A 23,272-nucleotide genomic window follows, 5' to 3' on the forward strand; every position below is an offset into this window, starting at 1 on the left:
TCATAAATTTCTTGAGAGCAACATCTGCACTACAGTACCGCTTGCTTCGCACATTCCTGACAGAGGTAGATGCAGCTTATGACGATTTGCTCCTTCACAACGTCAGATGGCTGAGCAAAGGTAAGGTCTTGGAGCGTTTTTGGGCCGTAAGAAAAGAGCTGGAAATGTTTCTGTCACAGCACAAGAGCACAAAAGCAACACAATTCCTGGAACTTCTGAGAAATGATGAGAAAATGGAAGTTGTGGCATTTTAGGCAGATATAACATCTCATCTCAATGAGCTAAATCTCAAGCTACAGGGGAAGGACAGCAAAGTGTGTGAGCTGATGTCAGCAGTGCGGGCCTTCCAAAGGAAGCTGGAGAATTTCAAAGTTGACCTACAGGTAATTATATTTTCCACTTCATACCACACACGGTATGGTTTCTGCTTAACATGTTTTTAATACTTCATACCCCCTTTAAAGCATTTCTCCTTATTTGTTTTTATCTTTTACCCACAGGAGAGAATGGAACACTTTCCCAAACTTCTGGAACAGACCAAAGGAAAAGGAGATCGCATTCAGTGTCGTGTGGAATTCCTGGAGAAGCTGATTGCAAATTTCAACACTCGTTTTGATGACTTTATATTAGGAAAAGTCCTACTGTTCATTGACAGAGGCACACCAAGTCTTCCCATGGGCAACACCTGCTACTCTGCAAAATGAGTTAATTGACCTCCAGGAAAATATTGCACTGAAAGAGGCTCAGTGTGACGCTGTCACTTTCTGGATAAGGATGGTAACTGCAGCTAATTATCCTCTGCTGCACAAGCTGGCAATTAACATTTTCACAATGTTTGGGTCAACTTACAGATATGAGTCTGCATTCTCCACAATGAATATTGTGAAGAACAAGTACCGTACTAGACTCACCAATGAACACTTGCATCAGTGTCTTCGCCTGGCCATCACACCTTTTGTGCCAAAGTTCAAAGTCTTGGCAACAAGCACAAAATGTAATTTCTCTCATTAAATGCACATAATGTACTTTTTTTGCACCTTAAAGACTGAGTTCTTGCCACTAGTTTACAAAAGGAAATGAGGGATTGATTTTTTTTTGTTAAAGTAAATTGATATTTTGATGCATCTTCTTAGCATGTGTAGACACCCCTGACGTAGAGGAATCAGACTGCAATAGTGCCTGTATGAAATCCCCCAAACAAATCCTGAACACAAGACTAAAACTATTGCCATACAAATGGTTAACAAGGGTTTATATCCCTCTTCCTCAACTGGCGGACCGCGATCCACGACCGGACCGCCGACCTCCTCTGTCCGGACCGCCGACCTCCTCTGTCCGGACCGCCGACCTCCTCTGTCCGGGCCTCCTCTGTCCGGACCCTCGGCAAATTGTATAAAATAATAAATTATAAAGTGATTTTTACGTTATACATTTTCTATTTTGGGACTATATTCTGCGCATTACCGCGATCACTTGTTAAAATTATCCGTTGTATTATTTGCGTGCACGAACAGATGTATTGCAGAGGACGCAGCAGCGCGACTCTGTGTGTGTATAATGTTTGAAGAACTGGAGACGGGGGCAAGTCGGCGATAATGATGTGCTGATTGGCTCCTCTGAACTTAAGGTGTGCCCATACAACAGCGTCACGTATATTTTTACCACCGTCACAGAAGTACATGTGAAACTACACAGTATAAATATGGTTAGGTATTGTTTTAAAACACAGTATATAAAGTATATGTGCACTTTATATACTGTATTTCTATGGTTTGGCAGCAGGGAGCAGTCTCGCTCGTTTAAGAATGGATTTATAGCCTGTGTTCCGCACGAGTGGGGTGTGACATATACTGTACATGAGCATGTGTCTCTCTCTCTCTTTCCTTCCTTCAGATGAGGCATTGGGTGACTTTAGCTGTTGATCAATGCTTTGAAAACAGGTATGTGGGTGGTTGGCCTGAGCTGTACATGCAGTGTGAGCATGGAAAGTCCAAGCCAACTGGTTATTTTCCGGATGATTGTTTTAATTTTCAGTATTAATACCCTGAATATCCATATCCATTGATATGCTAACAATGTATATCCTAAATCTACTACATGTATGCATCTGTCTATTTATCCATTATATATTTAGTTCATAGGAAATGATGAACCTACCAGTCCATTTGTGTGGTTGCACATGTCCCAAAGAGGAATAAGCGCCTGTGTGATTTGGCTGCCGTCTTCAGTTGGTATCTCGTTCTGACGGGTCATGACTGAAGACACAGCCCACCTGTAGAACATCAAAATCAATCCACTGAAAAAAAACTGTGTATATTTATTGAAGCTAATTATTTTAGCTAGGACATTAAACAGTAAGCATATCATGGTTATGAGTGGCCTTAAACGGATACAGAATGATTTTGAAGCTGATTCCGAGTTTGACAGGGAGCCAATGAAGCTGTTGGAGGATGGGGTGATGTGGTGAAAAGAGGGGGTTCTGGTGATGATCTGGGCTGTAGAATTCTGGACCGGTTGAAGTTTATGGAGGAGTTTGTGATGGGCAACGAAAAGGAGTGAATTGCAATAATCAATATGGGAGGTGACGAGACTGTGGACCAGGAGGGCAGCGATATGAGGGGTGGGAGAGCGCCGGAGATGATTGATGTTACGTTGGTGGAAATATACGGACCAGGTTATGTTGTTGATGTGGGAGTGGAATGCATTACAGATTGTGTCTTATAGTGCGGTCAATATATGAAAAAAATTACAAAATAGGTCATTAATTGAAGGTGCACCTCAACATCCAGTGCGCCTTTTAGTGTGGAAAATACGGTACTCTCCTTGACTTGATTTCAAAATTTGTTATCTCTTAGTGATGTAATTTATAGGTAATAATACGAGGAGGTGATTAAACATCTATACAGTTTCACAGTCATAATAGTCCTCTGAGGGAAATTGTGGCTACAATGTGGCCCGCGACAAAGATGAGTTTGACACCCTTGACGTAGAGGAATCAGACTGCAATAGTGCCTGTATGAAATCCCCCAAACAAATCCTAAATACAAGACTAAAACTATTGCCGTACAAATGGTTAACAAGGGTTTATATCCCTCTTCCTCAACTGGCGGACCGCGATCCACGACCGGACCGCCGACCTCCTCTGTCCGGACCGCCGACCTCCTCTGTCCGGGCCTCCTCTGTCCGGACCCTCGGCAAATTGTATAAAATAATAAATTATAAAGTGATTTTTACGTTATACATTTTCTATTTTGGTACTATAATCTGCGCATTAACGCGATCGCTTGTTAAAATTATCCGTTGTATTATTTGCATGCACGAACAGATGTATTGCAGAGGACACAGCAGCGCGACTCTGTGTGTGTATAATGTTTGAAGAACTGGAGACGGGGGCATGTCGGCGATAATGATGCGCTGATTGGCTCCTCTGAACTTAAGGTGTGCCCATACATCAGCGTCACGCATTCAAAATGGATGATTGTGTCAGGAAACAGACGCATGCGCGACGCCACAGTGTGCTCAGAGCTTCAGCACAGGAGAGCCACACACAGACAATTAGACAAGACAAATCGCGGGACGTTTCGATTGTGTGCAGTTTTGCTCCCGTCTACCCGGGGATCTTTGCAGCTGTTTAACAGCAGAACACCGCAACATGTTAAATGAACATCCCAATGGCGTCCTCAAATAATATTTGCATGCCTCAGACATTGCATTCACCTTTAGTGGAAGAACTGCACTGCACATTCCTGTGCTCCCTTGTGTCAGTATTTAAAATGGTTCTTAACTCCTCTTCTGATATATTTTTCTGTGATTTCAGAGGGGATGTGAAAAGGGGAATTGTACAAATGAAAAGGATATTTTTGTTTTCATGTTTAGTATTTATGTTGGTAAAATTTGTATTTTGTTTTGCTTTTGTTAAATTAAGGGGAGAAAAGACAACTACTGTTGAACAAAGTTAAAGTAAAAAATGTTTTATTTCCCTAAAAGGGCTATTTCTATTATTAAGGAGGCACAACTTAACAAAATAAAAGAGTTCCTCTGCCTCAACACAATACCTCTCATTATTTGCTGTGTACTGGCAAGTGAATAATTGTTATTTTCATGCACCCCATTATTGGTTGGTTGTTAGGAGTGTTGATTTGTATAAGCTTGGCTTGACCATACAAAATGGGCATATAACCCTGCTCCCCATGACCACCGTGCATGGGACCGGACCTTGGTCTTATAAAAAAAAAAAAGTGGACCGACAGCATTTCTAGTTGAGGACCAGTGGTTTATATAATCTGAAAAAGCCTTCCCCTGATGTCAAGTACCATTTCTAGTAAATGTATTAAATGCTTGGAACATATAGGAACTCTTATGCACTATATGTGGGAGTGTAAAAGATTCTGGAATGAGGTTATCAATATAAACCATGGATATGTCAAAAAGACTTTATACGTACCAGGAAAGAAGTTCAAGTAATGAAGAACTATTTCTTTGAACTGAAAGAACGAGGAAGCTCCTTCTTTGAAAAGGAATTGTGAAAGTGTGTCTAATTGGAAAAATTTACATAAATTACCAAAGGTAAGGTGAAGGAACTTGATCAATTTTTGCAAAGCAAATATGACCATTATAAAGTCTGAAAAATAGACATTCAAATTATTTACTGAACACGAATTTTGTAAATGTGTATGTTGAAATGTCTGTATGAACATGTATGTACATTTATTTTATGGTGCAGATCTGCAGGGTGTGAATGAATGTGCATGGATGTGTGATCTTTTGTTATTTTGTTCTCCTTTGTTAATGAAACTTCAAAACCAATAAATACATTTGAAAAATGTATTTGGCATTTGACTCTGACTTGTCTCAGACTTGACTATTGGTGTTGTTTTTTTATCGACTCGACTGTGGCCAACTATGGTTTTAATAACTGTTTTTTTTCTGATGATCAAAATAACCATCTGACTGGTTAACCTGACACCAAGCGCAAAATGAGGCAGTCCTTTTTCCTTGTCATGTCAGCCAAAAGCAAGGTTATAAAATGTGGCTATAAAACTATAAAGTACTAGTGTTAATCCCAGCATCTTCAAAACAAACAAACAAACCAACAAATATGAAGCAACCGGCAGATTCTATAAAGAGACAATTTCTGACATGCAAGACCATCATCTGTGATTCATTTTGGAAGCCTTCCAGCAGGCCTCCAGGGTTCCATGACATCCAAGAAGAGTTTTGAACATCATGAAATTCCTCTAATTTTGTGGTGGTAAAAACTGTCACTCGAACTTGACTTGGATTAAAAAATTTGTGAATCGAACATGACTAAAGCTTTTCCGGAAGGCTCAAGAGTTTCTCCTTAGAGCTTATTTCATGCCCCCCTTTCTGAATGTTTGCATCTGGTCTCCTAGCCCAGATCAACATTTGCATATTCGTTTACCATTTATCTACCGAAACCATTAGACTGGATTACTAATTGTTCTTTGTCTGAAAAAACATGTTGAACAGGATTGTTTTAAACCTATTACTGAACTAATCTTACAATCAAGCAACAATAAGACAAAACATATATATGTATATATATATATACTCATGATCATTCCGTAGTTTTAAAACTTACACACTGACCTATAGTCATCAAATGTGAAGCTCTCCTTCAAAGGTAGGACACTGGCAGCAGGATGAGTCTGTAAATGGTGGGAAAATGTGGTTAGGGGAAAAACGGGAAAGTAAATCAAAAAGACTCATGCACAATATGTGTGTGTGCGTGTGTATGTCGCTGACCCCCCACCCCACCCCCCACCCAACCCATCCTCCCCTTCCTTGGAGCAAGTGTCATCATCAGACATGATGGACAGCTAGAAGGATGTACATACATACCTGCATGTACATATGTATTACATATGTACATACAGGTTTGGAACATTACATATTCCGAATACAAAACAAAACGTAACTGTATTACCTAACGTAATCAGATTACAGGGACATTTAAAAACAGTGATTATTTTGCTGGATTACATTTATGACGCCTCAATAAATCACTGGCAAAGATTGATAAAGATACATTGTATGTTATCAATTATTTTGGGGCCAATTAAGGGAACTTGGATAATTTCACACAGGCCACGAGAGCTCTTTACACTGTGTCAGTGGCACAATGGTTGTGAATCACTGTTTTGTCTCTGGATATTCGCTTTTCCCGAAGGATATAGGAAATCGTCAGACCCGCAAATCGGGGGCCCCTGTCCACAAATGTAGCAATATTTTTTTTCTTATTTGGTCTCCATTAGCAATGGTATTAGAGTAAAACAAAGTAATTAAAAGTATTATTTCTATTGACAAACTTCAATAGTCGCTCTTACAAGCGTTAAACTTACATTTCACTCTGCATGAGGACAGTTGTGGTCAAATATTTTGTCATCAAGTCTTAGGTTTGATTTGGACAATTTTGACAGTGACAGTTTTGGCAGTGACATGTTCCGTAATTTCATTGGTCAGATGTGACGAGACTGAGGGTTAAAACTATGGGCGGCATGAAGCTCATCAGTGAAAATACATCAACAAACATCACATTTAAACCCACAGGGTTCAAAGCGTGGGGCAAAAAAGGAGCGGTTTACAGTCTAGAAAGTACAGTAACACTGCAATTCTGCAATTATGCTTGTTCTTTGTTACCACTGTCTTTCGTTGTATTTTGTCGTTCTTGCGTTTTTATTAGAGCTGTCAAACGATTAAAATATTTAATCTAATTAAAAATGCAACTGTCATAATTAACTCAAATCAACTAAAAAATTAATCGTGATTACTCACACATTTTTTATCGTTTCTGAATTTCCTTTTACATTTTTTGTCCTATTTTTTCCCCATTTTAATGCTCTCATCAACATGGAATCATGAATCAGTTTTCTATGTGCCAAATGCAAATATTTACTGAAATAACAAATTCAATTTTCAATTTTACATGAACATTTTTCACTTGGGGCAGTTATTCAAACATAATCTCTCACACAAAATTACTTCCCATCAACAACAGTGAAAACAATATTATGTCACACAACAGCTGCTTTAACAGCTTTTTTCATAATATCATAACAGAGCAATATGACATTATAAAGTGCACATCTAAGGTAAACTAGTACTCAGCCTATAGTAGATTTAAACCACTTCGTTTTTCTCAAGTTTACTTTGAACACAGCAGTCTGTTTCTGCATGTTTGTTGAAGAATAACAAGACACCGGACACCAGTGTTCATTATGTGCCGCTGTATTGGAAAATGCCGGCCGTACAAACAAGCACACGCACTTCCCCCGTGCTGGAGGGGCAAACCATTCTGAAAGGGGGATTCGGGGGGGGGGTCACTCCCCCTAACACAGTCAGGCTATGTTGATTGTATTGGTCCTTCTTGCGCGGAAGTCTCTCTACGGTTTTGTGTAGACCTCATTTCGAATGACTACACTTGGTTCGATGACAACACTGGAGACTTTACTTTCGCTAGGTCGCTACCACTGTAGTGCACTGTCACTGTCAGACGAACACAGAGAAGCCACCCGCTCTATTTATATGGACATGGAACGCTGTAACCTTCCACACAAAATAGTTCCAAATAAGTAACAATCGCATCAGTATACCTGTATGATACACAGAGAAAGAAGAACAGGTAACTTTGGTCTTGTCAGTGGAGCAATCTGGCAACTTTTTAAAAGTAAACTTTCCATTCATAAACTCTTTAAGTATCCGTTTTCGGTGTCTCGTGCTGCCGTGGCTGGCAAAACAGATATGGGCGTGGACTTCTGCAGCGCGCTCGTTGTTTTGTTTCTGGTGTATTTATAGAGCAAGTAACATCCGCTTGTGACGTGTGCCGCGTTAATCTCGCGAGAAAAATTTTAATCCCGTTAAAATTCATTTAAATTAATGCCAATAAAAACGCACTAAACTGACAGCTCTAGTTTTTATAAATAAACATTTTGTCAACTCTCATCTGTGTCGACAGTTGTGGAATCCAATTCTGTCTTGAAGTACTCTGGAACTCCTGGCATCAAAGACATCTTTCTGTCTGGCTCTTGACAAAGGCAGATGCTTTTTGCTCTGCTCCCCCACCCCCTCTACACTTCTGCTTTGATGACTTTGTCTAGTGTACTGTCTTCTGTTATAGCTTGATATAGGTTTTGTTATTTTTTTTCTTCCGAAAAGACAAATCACGGAATTCGTCAGCTGAGCTCTCAGCACTATGAATAGATTTTTTTGACAATTAGAGCAGGCATGAGGGAGCCTTCTTGCCCCTCTGGGACATTTGCTGCCGAGTACACCTTAGGTCAGTGGTTCTTAACCTTGTTAGAGGAACCGAACCCAACCGGTTCAGATGCACATTCATCAACCATTGGTGAAAAAATTAAAATATGAGGTTTTTTTTTTTACAAACACATTTATTAAAAACAGAAAAAGTATAAAGTATAAGATTTTTAATTGTGCACAAAATGAACCAGCCAGTGATGGCCAAGCAGGCGTGTCATAACTCCTCAACTGACATGTTGAGTCCGGTGGTCTTAACCTCCATGGCAGAGGCTCTGTCGAACCCCTGAGACTGATTCACCGAACCCCTAGGGTTCGATCGGGTTAAGAACCACTGCCTTAGATCCTTGCCAGAAGTGGAGAATGGTGTGCTCGACAATATTGTCCGTAGAGGATGTGGAAGACATCTACATTATTGGCCTTTTGATAACAGGTATCCTGCTAGCAGATTCCTGATCTATTGCCAAATTCAGCCGGCAGGAGCAGCTTCTTTGGAAGGAAAAAAGCTGACGGCCTACATAAAGGGTGTGGGGTGCGTGATCAAAACTCAGACACATTTGTTGACAAAACTCAACCGCAAAGTGGATGTGGGGTTGCAGTCGCTTTGCAAAACGGAAAAGATCTGGAGAAGTTTTACTGTCCTGGAAAATTGATTGAGTCATTGATGAAGAATTCGGCAGATTGTGATCGTGGAGAGTCACATGCTCAAAGACATTCAACGCTGTCTGAATTTGTAGATGGCCTGTTCCCAAAACGATAATCGGGGCTTTCCCCTGCATGGAAAAAAAAAACAACAAGAACCCCACACGAACGCGGGTATCATGATCTTTCTCTCCTTACTCCCCCGAGCCTGTCACTGATAAGGCCTTGGCCTTGCAGCTGCAGGTGCAATGTCAAAGTCTTCGCTGGATTCGTATTACTCTGCTCCCTCCAAAGTCACAACTGGAGAGACTTAAGCGCCAAGGGTGTGGAAAATAATAGATATTAATCGATACATCGATGCGCACGTGCACGATGCGAGTGCATCGGCTCATTCACTGGGTACGGCGCGATTGACGGGTGAAATCGCGATTCATCACGATGCATTGGTGGGTATCGGTAAAATCTGATTCAAGCGCCGTTTTATTCATGTTAAACGTCACCTATCTGCCCTTTCCTAGGCGCAATGAATGTACCATCATTGTTTTGCGTTTTGTGTTGAATACGGACGGTTGCCGTGCGTCACATACAGTCCAGTACACAACTAGCGAAACACTACGGAAGTTCGTGCAAGCAGCAGCGAGGAAACTACTGTATTTAATGCTTACGCAACATTCAGATCTTATGTTTGGAAATACTACGGCTTTGAAAAGAAAGACGGAAAGATTGATAAAAGCTCCGTAATTTGCAAAGAAAGTCGCACTACGAAGCCATACAACGGCAGCACCACAAATATGCAGACCACTTAAAACGTTGGCACCAGATCACCGACAAGTTTCCCGCTCTCTCCCCCGCCTCCCCGTCCAGTTCCTTGTTGGACACCGGAGAAACTCTTGGCAAACCAGGTCAGGATCAGAAAAAAATCGCCTCTTATTTTGGGGGTCCCCTTGCAGCTCACTGTGACCGCGCAAGGAAAAACTATATATGGATGACTCTTTTGGACATTTCATTTTGACACTCAGTGAGAGTGGTCTGTGTACGCTACAATACACACAGCAGCTTTGAGGCTGTGACTGCCACATTGTTTCAATTGTATTTTTTTTCTGTCCTATGGAGATGGATATTTCATATAAGACACTCAGTGAGTTGTCTGTGTTTACACTACAGCAACAGCTGTGAGTCTCAGGTGCCAAATTGTTTACATTTTCTTTGCACAAAACCCAATTGTGAAAGGGCTTAAATAAGTTGTTTTACACGTTCTACTATTTATAAGGAATAAAGTGGTCTACTTTTTGCAATAGCATACCGAATTCCATCTTTTTTTGAACTTTTTTTCTTTGCGTATTTGCATCATGTTTAATTGCACACACAATATCACAACAAATTGTACTGTATCGTATCGGATCGCATTGATTTGAACTAAATGTGTATCGCGTCGTATCACATCGTGAAGATGGTGAAACGTATCGAATCGTGTCGCCAGAAAATTCCATGTATCGTTTAAGTATCGCATCGCTGGTAGTGCATCGAGATGTGTATCGAATCGTCCTCAGTGCTGAGATTCACATCCCTATTAAGCGCACCTACTGTGTGCAGCTCATTTCACAGATTGTACGCGACCCCCAGCTACCTCCCCTCCCTCCCTCCCTCACTCTGTTCATTACATATTCAATCTTGTGAATTGAATCGAGAAATCTTGAGAAATATCCTCCTAAAATGAGAATGGTTGGAGTCAATGTTTATTTTTTATTCTATGGATTTTGACTGAGCAGTCTCTGCATTGTCTTAGTGTTTTATGGTGTTTACTGTTTTTTTAATTGTTTAAACTGTTTAAACTGTTTTTGTCTATTTCTTTTATTCTGTGTAAAGCACTTTGTAAGCAAGCAATAGTTGTTTTGCTCTAGAGATAAAGTGGAATTGAGTTGGTTTTTTTAAGTACTTTATAATTAAAGTTGGGTTGATTTTTTTTCTTTTTAAACATTCATTCAATTATTACAGCCTTTTAGTTTTGTAACTGGGGCACAAAATAAAATAGTCCATTCAGCTTCTCTAAAAATAACTTCGCTGGAATACCCTAATTAATTGAGAAGGACATGCGTATGTAGCCCAAAGCAAGCAAGCTCACTTGATAACATGCTGATATTCATGCTGCTGTTCAGTGTATTCTAAATGCAAAACGTGAAATTCCCTACCTGGAAAAGTTTGTAGAAGTAGGCGTACTGGCGTGCTGTGTTCTTTAACTGGCGAAAGACATCCTGAATAGCTTGTGTGCCCAAAAGGAGCTTCACCTCTTCTGGCTGGTAGTACAGTGGGGTACTGTAATCCAGGGGAAGACTGCGGATATATGGCAGCCATGTTGATGTGGGATTGGCCCGCTCACAAAGCAGGTGGAGGGCAAGTGCCACATTGCCCATTGCCTTCAAAATTCGGTCTTGGCGTAGCAGAGGTCCTAAGACACAGAGCTTTCATTAAAAGTCAACATTGCTTTAGCAAAAAAAACAATGTCACACATATCAATAAAGCATAGGAAAAAGGTCTATGTGGTGTAATGCATGAAACACAATACATAGAGTGAAAATTTAATTAGGGCTGTTGGGGGGCAGTGGCCCTCTTTCCCCTGCGTGTTCGTTGAATTTCGGATGAGGAGGATATTGGGTATTCAAATACAGGCTGGAGTCAATTAACAGTACCTTCGAAGGGTTTATTCGAAGAATATTCCGGGCACCCGCAATTTACAGACAATGGCTGCGGTGGTCACGAGTGCAAAGAAGGAAGGAATTCACAACATATTTATATCATCAGAAGGGCGGTATCAGGACTTTCATTTCTCCTAAACCGATTCTTAACTTGTATCAACTGGTTCATTCCTATGTCTGTGCGTCTCTAATCAGGCGCCGACAGGTATGGCAGCCTCGGTCACACGCTCCCTAGTATTATCCCTGTTTTTGTCATTTTCGTTTGTTTTTGGCGACCCTGGGCGGCTTACTTACACGAGGGAAAAGTTGCTGCGCATTGGGGAGTCTACGCTCGGTCTTTTTTCACCAGTACACGAAAATCCACAGGGTTTTTCGGAACTAATCGCGAGCGGAGCGGCTGCGCTGTACGCAGCATGGAAACGCCGCCGGAGGGGGAAGCGAGCCGGCGTGCTCGTCAAGCTCCGGCAGCGTGGATTTCGAACCCCGCTCCCATCGATCCATCTTGCTAATCTACGATCTCTGCCAAACAAGATGGATGAACTTCTTCTCCTCACAAAGACCAACAAAACATTTGCACGTTCTGCTGCGCTCTGCTTCACTGAAACCTGGCTCAGTGACCGCCATCCAGATCCCGCGCTACATCTACCCGGCTTCCGCCTTCTCCGAGCCGACCGCGACACGGAGCTATCGGGGAAATCGAAAGGTGGTGGGATTTGCTTCTATATCAATGAAGAATGGTGCACTGATGTCACGAAGCTCGACGCACACTGCAGCCCGGACCTGGAGTCGCTGTCTTTAAACTGCAAGCCATTCTACTCGCCACGTGAGTTCACCTCCTTTTTACTAGTCGGTGTTTACATTGCGCCACAAGCTAACGCTAACACGGCGATACAAACGCTAGCCGAACAAGTAAACAAACTCGAGCTAAAATACCCAGAGTCACCCCTGATCATTTTGGGCGATTTTAATAGAGCACATCTTAACCGTGAACTTCCCAGATATAAGCAGCACGTCGACTGTTTCACCAGAGAAGGCAACATTCTAGACCACTGCTATACAACAATCAAAAATGCATACCGATCGGTCGCCCGCGCAGCATTGGGTCTTTCTGACCACAATTTAATCCACTTAATACCTACATACAGACAGAAACTCAAATGTGTTAAACCGGTTGTTAAGACTGTGAAAAAATGGACAGATGAAGCAAAGCTAGCTCTACAAGAATGCTTAGACTGCACCGATTGGGGCCTCTTTGAAACTTCAACGGGCACACTGGATGAATACACAGACACTGTAACATCATACATCAGTTTCTGTGAGGACATGTGTGTACCAACGAAGTCCTTCCGCTCGTTTAACAATAACAAGCCATGGTTTACTCCCAAACTCAGGCAACTCAGGAAAGAGAAAGAGGCCGCATTTAGAAGTGGAGATCGGGCACTGTACAAACATGCCCGAAACCAATTGACGAAGGAAATTAACATCGCAAAGAGAAGCTATGCAGAGAGGCTGAAAAACCAGTTCTCTGCTAACGACTCTGCATCTGTATGGAATGGCCTGAAAGCAATCACTAACTATAGAATGCCATCCCCCCAAACAGTGAACAATAAGGGTCTTGCTGATGAACTAAACATGTTTTTCTGCCGATTTGAAAAGGACACCCCCATTTCCCACACACACCCACCTCTACCAGAAACCACTCTACCTACCCCCCCACCCTCTTTTTCTCCACTACAGATCCACGAACAGGACGTGAGACGGCTCTTCAAGCAGCAAAAGATCAAGAAAGCTCCGGGGCCCGACAAAGTGTCCCCCTCCTGCCTGAAAGTCTGCGCTGACCAGCTGGCTCCGGTCTTCACACAGGTCTTCAACAGATCCCTGGAGCTGTGTGAGGTCCCATCCTGCTTCAAACAGTCTACCATCATCCCAGTTCCCAAGAAATCGGCAACATCGGAACTGAACGACTACAGGCCTGTCGCCCTGACGTCTGTGGTCATGAAGTCCTTTGAACGCCTTGTGCTGAACCACCTAAAGAACGTCACTGGACCCCTGCTGGACCCTCTCCAGTTTGCCTACCGGGCAAACAGGTCTGTGGAAGACGCAGTCAACATAGGTCTGCACTACATCCTCAAGCACCTCGACAGCACAGGGACCTACGCAAGGATTCTGTTTGTGGATTTCAGCTCTGCGTTCAACACCATCATCCCGGAACTCCTCACCCCCAAACTACTCCACCTCGGTGTGTCCCCTGCGATCTGCCAGTGGATCCTCAGCTTCCTGACGGGACGGACACAACAGGTGAGACTGGGAGCAACAACATCATCAATACGCACCACCAGCACTGGAGCCCCACAGGGATGTGTCCTCTCGCCACTGCTCTTCTCTCTCTACACAAACGATTGCACCTCAACAGACCCAGCTGTCAAACTCATAAAGTTCGCAGACGACACCACGGTCATCGGTCTCATCAAAGACGGCGACGAGTCTGCGTACCGCCAACAAGTGGAGCAGCTGGAGCTCTGGTGCGGCCGACACAACCTCGGGCTGAACACGCTCAAGACTGTAGAGATGATCGTGGACTTCAGGAAACATTCTTCTCCTCAGTTGCCCCTCACACTATCCAACTGCCCTGTGTCAACCGTCGAGACCTTCAAGTTCCTGGGAATCACAGTCTCCCAGGACATGAAGTGGGAAGTCAACACCATCTCCATCCTGAAAAGGGCCCGGCAGCGGATGTACTTCCTGAGGCTGCTGAGGAAGCATGGCCTGCCACAGGAGGTGCTACGACAGTTCTACACGGCAGTCATCGAATCAATCCTGTGTTCTTCCATCACGGTTTGGTTTGGGGCCGCCACAAAAAAGGACAAAATCCGACTTCAACGGACAGTTAGGACGGCAGAAAAAATCGTTGGCACCGCCCTACCCACTCTTGAGGACTTGCACACTGCAAGAATCAAGACAAGGGCACGGAAAATCCTCCTGGATCCCCCGCAGCCTGCCCACCACCTTTTTCAGCCACTCCCCTCAGGCAGACGCTACAGATCTATGCGTACCAAATCCAGTAGACACTTAAACAGCTTCTTCCCTCTAGCCATTAACTCCTTAAACAGTCACTGACATAGTCACTCTTCTTGCACCACAAAATGGTATTACAAAACTACTGGTATACTCTAAGATGGTTCAATGATCTTGTTGTTTACGATGATACTAGTGCAGCGTGTTATACCGGAGACAAATTCCTTGTGTGTTCTACATACTTGGCCAATAAAGATGATTCTGATTCTGATTCTGATTCTACAAGGTCTCCAGTAGGGAGTGTTCCAATTTAAAGTGATGATTGCTTCAAGGACGCAGAGTCTCACTGCGAGCATGTGAAAGTTCTACATCATGACTAAATATGAGCAGAATACACACCTCAGGGCCCAAACAGTGATCTCCGAGGTCCCTATTGTTTGTGTAGAATGTATGAGTGGGAAAATGAATCCAATCCCTTTGTAGTCAGGCTTGGAGGTGGGGGCTTGAAGGCAAGCTGGTGGCCCGGTCTACACCCATAGGGCCCAGCTGAGCTCAGCCCAAAAGGACAACACGGGCCCCCCTTCCTATGGATTCACCACTTGAGGGCGAGGTCAAAGGGTGCATAGGGAGCTGGATGGCAGCTTTGGCCTTGATTGTCCTTTCCCCAGCGAGAGAAGATGGCTCTAGGTATGTGGAATGTCTGGTAGAGAAAGAGACTGAGCTGTTCTGCGAGGTAGAGAAGTTCCAACTTGAAATAGTCTGCCTCACCTCCACGCACAGCTTTGGCCAGTCTTCTCAAGAGGGGTTGGACTCTTTCACTCTGGAGTTTCCCGTGTGAGAGGTGCAGACCAGGTGTGCGCATACATTTTCTCACAGGTTAGCACCTGTACATTGGGGTTCACCCCAGTGGACAAAATAGCTGCCTCCCGCTGCCCTCAGGTCTCAGACTCTTTTTGGAGTCCTTGGAGGGTAAGCTGGAAAGTGCTCCTTCTGGGGACGCCATCATGTTGCTGGGTGATTTCAATGCTCCCATGGGCAATGACAGAAGCCTGGATGGGCATGATCAGAACCCAAACGGTGTTCTGTTACTGAACCATACCATACCCGAGTATGGGCAGTATGATCTCTGTACGACTGGTGTCAGGGTTTGGTCCACATTGCAAGCAGCAATTCATAGTAATTTTCAGTGAATGTTGGACACTGCCAAGGCTACCCTTTGTCACCGATTCTATTCTTTTACGGGCAAAATGTCTAGGCATAGCCAAGCCGTTGAGGGCAACCGGTTTGAAGCGAGCTGCTGTGTATCCAAATTGAGAGGAGCAACATGAGGTTGCTCGGGCATCTGATCTGGATGCCACCTGGACGTCTCCTTGGTGAAGTGTTCTGGGTATGTGCCACTAGCAGGAGACCCCAAGGACGACCCAGGACATGCTGGAGAGACTATTTCTCCCACACATGGAGGAGCTGGACAAAGTTCCTGGTTAACCTTGTGACCCATGCGACTTGGGGTAGGCAAATTGATGGATAGATTATTTGTGAGCCTCAGAAGCAACTGCTGCAAGGTACCGATTGTTTTTGTTGAAGTACCGGTAATTATTTTGATAGCATATTTTTTTCTTTAATATTCTGCAAATGCATCTCATTTTGGGAGACTGAAATATGCCAGAAAACTCACCAAACTGCAAACTCATCAGGCCTCGCAGAAATTTTCATATTTTAAAGTTATCATGCACAATTACAAAAAAATGGGTTTGGCACGAGAGTGGTGAAACAAAATCCAATCTCGGTATGTTTTGACTATAGAAACCAGGAGGCATGTGAAGCGCTATGACATATACCAAAAAATATACAGAAGCCCTTTAAAAGGAACAGGAAGTAGACAACAATTTTTTGAAAGACGCCGCAGAAGTAAAATGCCGCCCGTTTGAAGACATCATGTACCCTGAACACATCTACTAATGTATTTTTCATTGCACTCATCGTGTCACCTCAAGGAAATATGTGTTATTCTTTTGTGGGGGGTTTTCCTCGCAGGTTTACTGGATCTACCTCATATTTTATGAATGTGGTGTGTTAAATTATGTTAAAACACAAAATTTGTGAGTCAATGATGCTCGAAAATCAAGCGGGAGTGGGCCGGAGGTGCCCCACAACTAGCAAGAAGCAATGAAATAATTTTTTTTAACTTTTAGTTGGTTTCATACTACTGAGGAAATGATGATCTGAATTCCTTACCCAGGATGGAGTTATGTGCTGATTCCAATGTCATCAGTATCTTCCGAGGAATGCACAAGAACAGTTCTTCTGCCTATACGGAGAATACAACCAGCACAAAAAGTAAGGAAAACTTGATGTTTGGGAGAATATTTCTTTTACGGCATCTCCAGAACAAAGGTAAGGCGTTTTAATCATTGATATTTTCCTCATAGTGGGTTAACCAGATCTATTTGTTTTACTGGAAGAGTTTTCAGGCCAATGTCAAACTCAAGGTCCGGGGGATATATTTGGCCCATCACATCATTTTATGTGGCCCGCGACAGCAAATCAAACATGTCAAGTTCCATGATACTTACTGAAGTCTGAACCAATGTTTCAAATTCTCATCAATAATAAATGAGAGATATTGTAAGCATTTTCTTGTTGACAAACCTGTCATTAGAGTAACTTGAACAATAGTTGAATAAAACATTATTTTTGATTTCTTGATATGGTTTCACAGTCATAATGGTCCTCCAAGGGAAACATTAACTACGTGGCCCGTGACAAAAATGAGTTTGACACCCATGGTTTAGCCCCTCATTGTATCATTATATTATATAAACAAAGAGTTTGTGAATTTTTGTGAAACACTGTTGCCGTGGCAATGCACAGTTCTTCCAAAAAAATGCTAATTTTGAGGGTCTAAAAATGCATGGAAACTCATGATACATTGCAAACATAGCCTGGCTAAACCAATATTTTATTGGTTTACAAAATATATATATTTTTTGTCATGGACATATTTCTCAACTCAACTGTATTTATAGAGAACTTTAAAACAACCATTGCTGTATACAAAGTGCTGTACATGGAGAAAAAAATAATTTTCACAACAACAAACAATAAAAAACATATTAATAACAAAGACAGTAGAAAGCACAAAAACAGTAAAACTAAAACTCAAGCCTCATGCCAAGTCAAAACAATTCAAATGAGTTTTAAGATGAGTTTTAAAGATGGGCAGCGAGGGGGCTTGCCAAACGCTCAGTGGGAGGTCATTCCAAAGAGAGGGAACGGCAATGGAAAAGGCTCGATCCCCTCTGAGCCGCTGCTTAGTTCTCAGTAGCTCGAATCGTGTCTGATTCGCAGACCAAAACACCGGGCAGGTGCATAGGGGCAGAGGAGCTTAGAGAGAGACGGTGGCGTGAGGCCATTTAAAGATTTGTAAACAAATAATGGAATCTTAAACAATACTCAAAAAGGTATAGGGAGCCAGCAAAAGGATGGATGTCACAGTATGGGTTATGTGCTCCGTCTTATGATTCAAATCAACTGGAGACGCTTAATGATGGATAGGCTGTAACCAAAGGGCATTACAGTAATCCAGCCGAGATGGCATGAATCACACAAAGGCATGAATCACTGTTTCAAAATGCTCTTGAGAAAGGAGAGGCTTTACTTTAGCCAGCTGCCTAAGACTAGACAATTGGAGTACCAGTTATTCAGCGAGCGTTACAATATTGCTCCTTTTTACCATCAATACCTCAAAATGGGCCAGTGGAGGTGCCCTTTAATTCATGGCGGCTACTTTGGTGAGCGTAACTTGGCCACCTGTGGATAGTATTGAACAAGCGTGGAGACACAAACAAATAAGACTTTCACAACAAGTTCAATTAATTCAGTAAACTGCTGTAACATTCGTTATTTTTCTACGAGTGGTATTACATGTGTTGCTGTATCGATTGTGCTTGACCCTGGAAAACGCACGGGGTCAAATTTGGCCCCTATAAATTCTGCTACTCAAATGCTACCCTTGAATCTCAAAGGGTAAATGTGTCCCTAATTCTAAATTAGGATTAAAACATTGAATATTGGAATAAACATATATTTTGGTGTTCAGTGAACATATAGCAGTCATTTCATGTATAATTCATCATTTTCCAAAGAAGAAAAGAGCTCTTGGGTTCTCCAGGGTTAAAGTAGCAACATGATAAGGGGCTGCCATATTGATGGAACTTTCTTTAAATAAATAAACCAAAAAAAGTGAAATGAGCACTTAGATGCCTCTGACATCCCAAATCACTGAAGAACTGATAAGCTTCACCACAGTTATTCTCACCTTTATATCTCTTGTGGCTTGAAGGCCATAGCCTTCTTTTCCAAAGTTGGCAATTTGGAGACCATCACAGGAAGACCCATTCGCTTTTGCCCAGGACACCAGGTCTTGGAAATGGCTGTGTCGGCAACCATCAAATATAACTGACACACCTGGAATAGGACACTGTAACATTTTAGTGTCATTTGAAATTCCAATTAGAAAATAAGCAATTAGCTCGTGTTGGAGCGCACAACATGCCACGAAAAACCCTTGAATTGTTTCCCTAACAATTACGCTAGGGGCCTATAGTGCGATTTTTTTTATTCCAAAAGCATGTTCCTGAAAATCTTCCTATTTATTTTGTTTCAATGCTTCTTAAAGATGCAAAACATTAAAGAATGTTATTCTTTACAGTGATCCTTCGCTATTTCGCAGTTAGTTTATTGCGGCTGCAGTGCATCGCGGATTTTTTCAAACATTTTCATTAAAAAAATTAAAAAACCATGTACATGTAGTACAGTACTGTATATGTTACTCTATGTGACTTGCTGTTGTTTTGCTGACTTTCGCAGCTTCTCGCAGACCGTTTGCAGACTTTTAGTGGACTTAAACAAAAAAATAAATATTTTTTTAAAAAATGTTTTTCAAAATATTTAAAATGTTTTACTGTATTTTGCTATTCATATACTAACCTAAATTATACATGATTAAATCTATTAGTATAAAGCATTACGTCATGTTAATTACTTCTACATGCATGTATACCATTAAATTTGGCCTTATAAATATTATGGACATGTACCTATATGGAAGGGGGGAGGGTCGCTACCTGGCGGATTTTCGTTTATCGCGGGTGGTTTTGGTCCCTATTAACAGCGATAAACGAGGGATTACTGTATTTATTTATCTAGTTTATTTATGCATATTTATTGTGTTTCTGTTTTCTTGCTCTTTGATCATTTCATTAGATTTTCCATTTTCGGACCAAATTACAGATAACGAAAATTGAAACTTTTGTTAAATTACCTTGAAACAAAACTATAGAAATAACAATTTCATATATCTTTTCCCGCTCTGGTTTCCTCCCGCATTACAAAACATGCACGGCAGGTAGATAGAATACTCAAAATTGTCCCTAGGTGTGAGTGTGGGCGTGCATGGTTGTTTGTCCCTGTGGGCCCTGCGATTGGCTGGCAACCAATTCCGGGTTACCCTGCCGACTGCCCGGAGACAGCTGGGATAGGCTCCAGCACCCTAGTGAGGATAAAGCGGTTCGGAAGATGAATGAATCAATATATCTTTTCCGATTTATTTTATTTGCATTACAGACGCTCCCCAACTTACGAACGAGATATGTTCAGAACAATCGTTCGTAAGGTATAGTGCTATATTTTGTATGGAATGTACAGTATGTTTAAGGCTTATACAAGTATGTTTAAGGTTTATATAAGTATAATAAAATTAAGTTTAACTTACTTTTGGAATATGTACTCAAAGGCTTAAGGAGATGATGGAGGGGGAGTAGAAGGAAGAGGAGGATTTTATATCATGGGGCCGAGAGGGTCCACGTCGCTGGAATGGGCTTCAAGAGTTACTTCTTCCTCCGTAACATCAATAAAGGAAGAAGTTGAGGGTCCAGGAGAAGAAGATGAGGGTCGACAAGTATCTTCCTTGGAGGGTGTAGTAGAAACTGGCCGAAAGAAGCGATCTAACAACGACTGCACCGTTTTCTTCTTTTTCTCATCATAAATGATGCAGTAGCACTGTCTGGCATCATTCATTTGATTTGCAACCTTTGTGCAATGTTCAAAATTTGGGTCTTGCTGCTCGAAGAGTGTGATGGCTTTATCAATGAGCGGAAACCCCTCGGCCAAGAGTTCTGTCTCGAATTTCTTCATGGGGACAGGCGTTTCCTCCTCCTCCTCCTCCTCCTCCTCCTCCTCCTCCTCCTCCTCCTCTCACAACGCCTCACGTCGGTATTAGTGGCGGAAAGAAGCACTACTCGGAAAAGGTGCGCAATACAAAATCTAACTTGCAGCATCTCTGTCCGAACATTTTTCGACATACCCACGAAAATGTCCGTATGTACCGTTGTTCGTAACTCGAATGTTCGTAAGTCAGGGAGTGTCTGTATTCTATTTAAAGCCTAGCGGGCTGCAGTATTTCTCCGCGTAATTAAGCAAATGTGCATCAAGATCTCTCTTTGTCTGGCCTCTTATTCTGTGTTTCAGTGTTATTTTGTTGTGCAAATACATTTATCATATTCATAAAAGTATGTAGATGATTTTAACCTTAAGAAGTCTTGCATTTTTTCCTGCCAAAAATACAATGGGATAAATTGAACTACAAATTGCAGATCATGAAATTTTCAAAAAGAAAAGTGTTGAAACTTGGACGTAGATGTCTGGATGAGTGCGTAATGCCCTGTTAAGTGTCAGAGCTAGTAGCGTTGTCCATGATGGGCAAGAAACACCGTGATTTAATCAGTATTTTGTCAACTCACTGTGATGTTGCTACCCAAACATCACAGTGCGCTGAGGCGTTTCGAGGCTGTGAATAAGTTTTGGCAACGAGAGACCGCGGTTCGCAAAAACATTCATCGCCTCATCACAACACGTCCTGTACTAAACTCTTGCAGTGACAATTCAAAGCTCTCCTTCCTGTCTCTGTCTATGATCCACCCATCATTGTTCTTCTTTGTCTCTGCTTCTCGCTCTTAAAGTGCCGCGCTAGTTTCTTAAGGACGTACTGCTGCTGTGGTTTGTGGCCCAATTTTCAACCCATCAAATTGACGGACGGCCTTAAATTTTCCCCGTCAACTCTTTAAAAAATCCGTCAATGATGCAAAATTATCTGTGAATATACCATCTGCAGAAACAGAAATATCCATCCATCCATCCATCCATCATCTACCGCTTATCCGGAGCCGGGTCGCGGGGGCAACAGCTTTAGCAGGGAAGCCCAGACTTCCCTCTCCCTAGCTACTTCGTCCAGCTCTCCCCGGGGGATCCCGAGTCGTTCCCAGGCAAGTTGGGTGACATAGTCTCTCCAGCGTGTCCTGGGTCTTCCTCGGGGTCTCCTCCCGGTGGGGCATGACCGGAACACCTCACCGGGGAGGCGCTCAGGAGGCATCCGAATAAGATACCCAAGCCACCTCATCTGGCTCCTCTCGATATGGAGGAGAAGCGGAGGAGAAGCGGCTCGACTCTGAGCCCCTCCCGGATGACCGAGCTTCTCACCTTATCTCTAAGGGAGAGCCCGGACACCCTTGCGGAGAAAACTCATTTCGGCCGCTTGTAACCGGGATCTCGTTCTTTCGGTCACGACCCATAGCTCGTGACCATAGATGAGGGTTGGAACGTAGATCGACCAGTAAATTGAGAGCTTCGCCCTTTGGCTCAGCTCCTTCTTCACCACGACAGACCGATACAACGTCCGCATCACAGCAGACGCTGCACCGATCCGCCTGTCAATCTCCCGCTCCCTTCTGCCCCCACTCGTGAACAAGACCCCAAGATACTTGAACTCCTCCACTTGGGGCAAGATCTCCTCCCCAACCCGGAGGGGGCACTCCACCCTTTTTCGACTGAGGACCATGGTTTCAGATTTGGAGGTGCTGATCTTCATCCCAACCGCTTCACACTCGGCTGCGAAACGCTCCAGCGAGAGTTGGAGAGCCCCGTTTGAAGGAGCCAACAGCACCACATCATCTGCAAAATGCAGGGATGCAATACTGAGGCCCCCAAAACGGACCCCCTCAACGCTTCGGCTGCGCCTAGAAATTCTGTCCATAAAGGTTATGAACAGAATCTGTGACAAAGGGCAGCCTTGGCGGAGTCCTACCCCCACTGGAAACGATTCCGACTTACTGCCGGCAATGCGAACCAAACTCTGACATTGGTGGTATAGTGATCGAACAGCCCGTATCAGGGGGTTCGGTACCCCATACCCTCGAAGCACCCCCCACAGAACTCCCCGAGGGACACGGTCAAACGCCTTCTCCAAGTCCACAAAACACATGTAGACTGGTTGGGCGAATTCCCACATACCCTCGAGGACCCTGCTAAGGGTGTAGAGCTGGTCCACTGTTCCACGGCTGGGACGAAAACCACACTGCTCCTCCTCAATCTGAGGCTCGACTTCCTGACGGAGACTCCTCTCCAGCACCCCTGAATAGACCTTACCAGGGAGGCTGAGGAGTGTGATCCCTCTATAGTTGGAACACACCCTCCGGTCCCCCTTTTTAAAAAGAGGAACTACCACCCCGGTCTGCCAATCCAGAGGCACTCTCCCTGTTGACCACGCGATGTTGCAGAGGTGTGTCAACCAGGACAGCCCCACAACATCCAGA

General features: G+C 43.1%; 1 protein-coding gene across 1 annotated transcript in view; it reads right to left on the reverse strand.

The window, feature by feature from the left end:
- Positions 1-23,272, reverse strand: part of setd3 (SET domain containing 3, actin histidine methyltransferase) — a 71,495-nt gene that overhangs the window by 11,883 nt on the left and 36,340 nt on the right. The window contains exons 4-8 of the mRNA XM_052085759.1: positions 18,943-19,091; positions 16,860-16,932; positions 11,106-11,362; positions 5,611-5,669; positions 2,158-2,272 (exon numbers count right to left, since the gene is read on the reverse strand). Of these exons, the coding sequence (XP_051941719.1) occupies positions 2,158-2,272; positions 5,611-5,669; positions 11,106-11,362; positions 16,860-16,932; positions 18,943-19,091 (653 nt within the window). The remainder of the gene's footprint in view (positions 1-2,157; positions 2,273-5,610; positions 5,670-11,105; positions 11,363-16,859; positions 16,933-18,942; positions 19,092-23,272) is intronic.

Source organism: Hippocampus zosterae, chromosome 14 (genome assembly GCF_025434085.1).
Source record: "Hippocampus zosterae strain Florida chromosome 14, ASM2543408v3, whole genome shotgun sequence".
Lineage (NCBI taxonomy): Eukaryota > Metazoa > Chordata > Actinopteri > Syngnathiformes > Syngnathidae > Hippocampus > Hippocampus zosterae.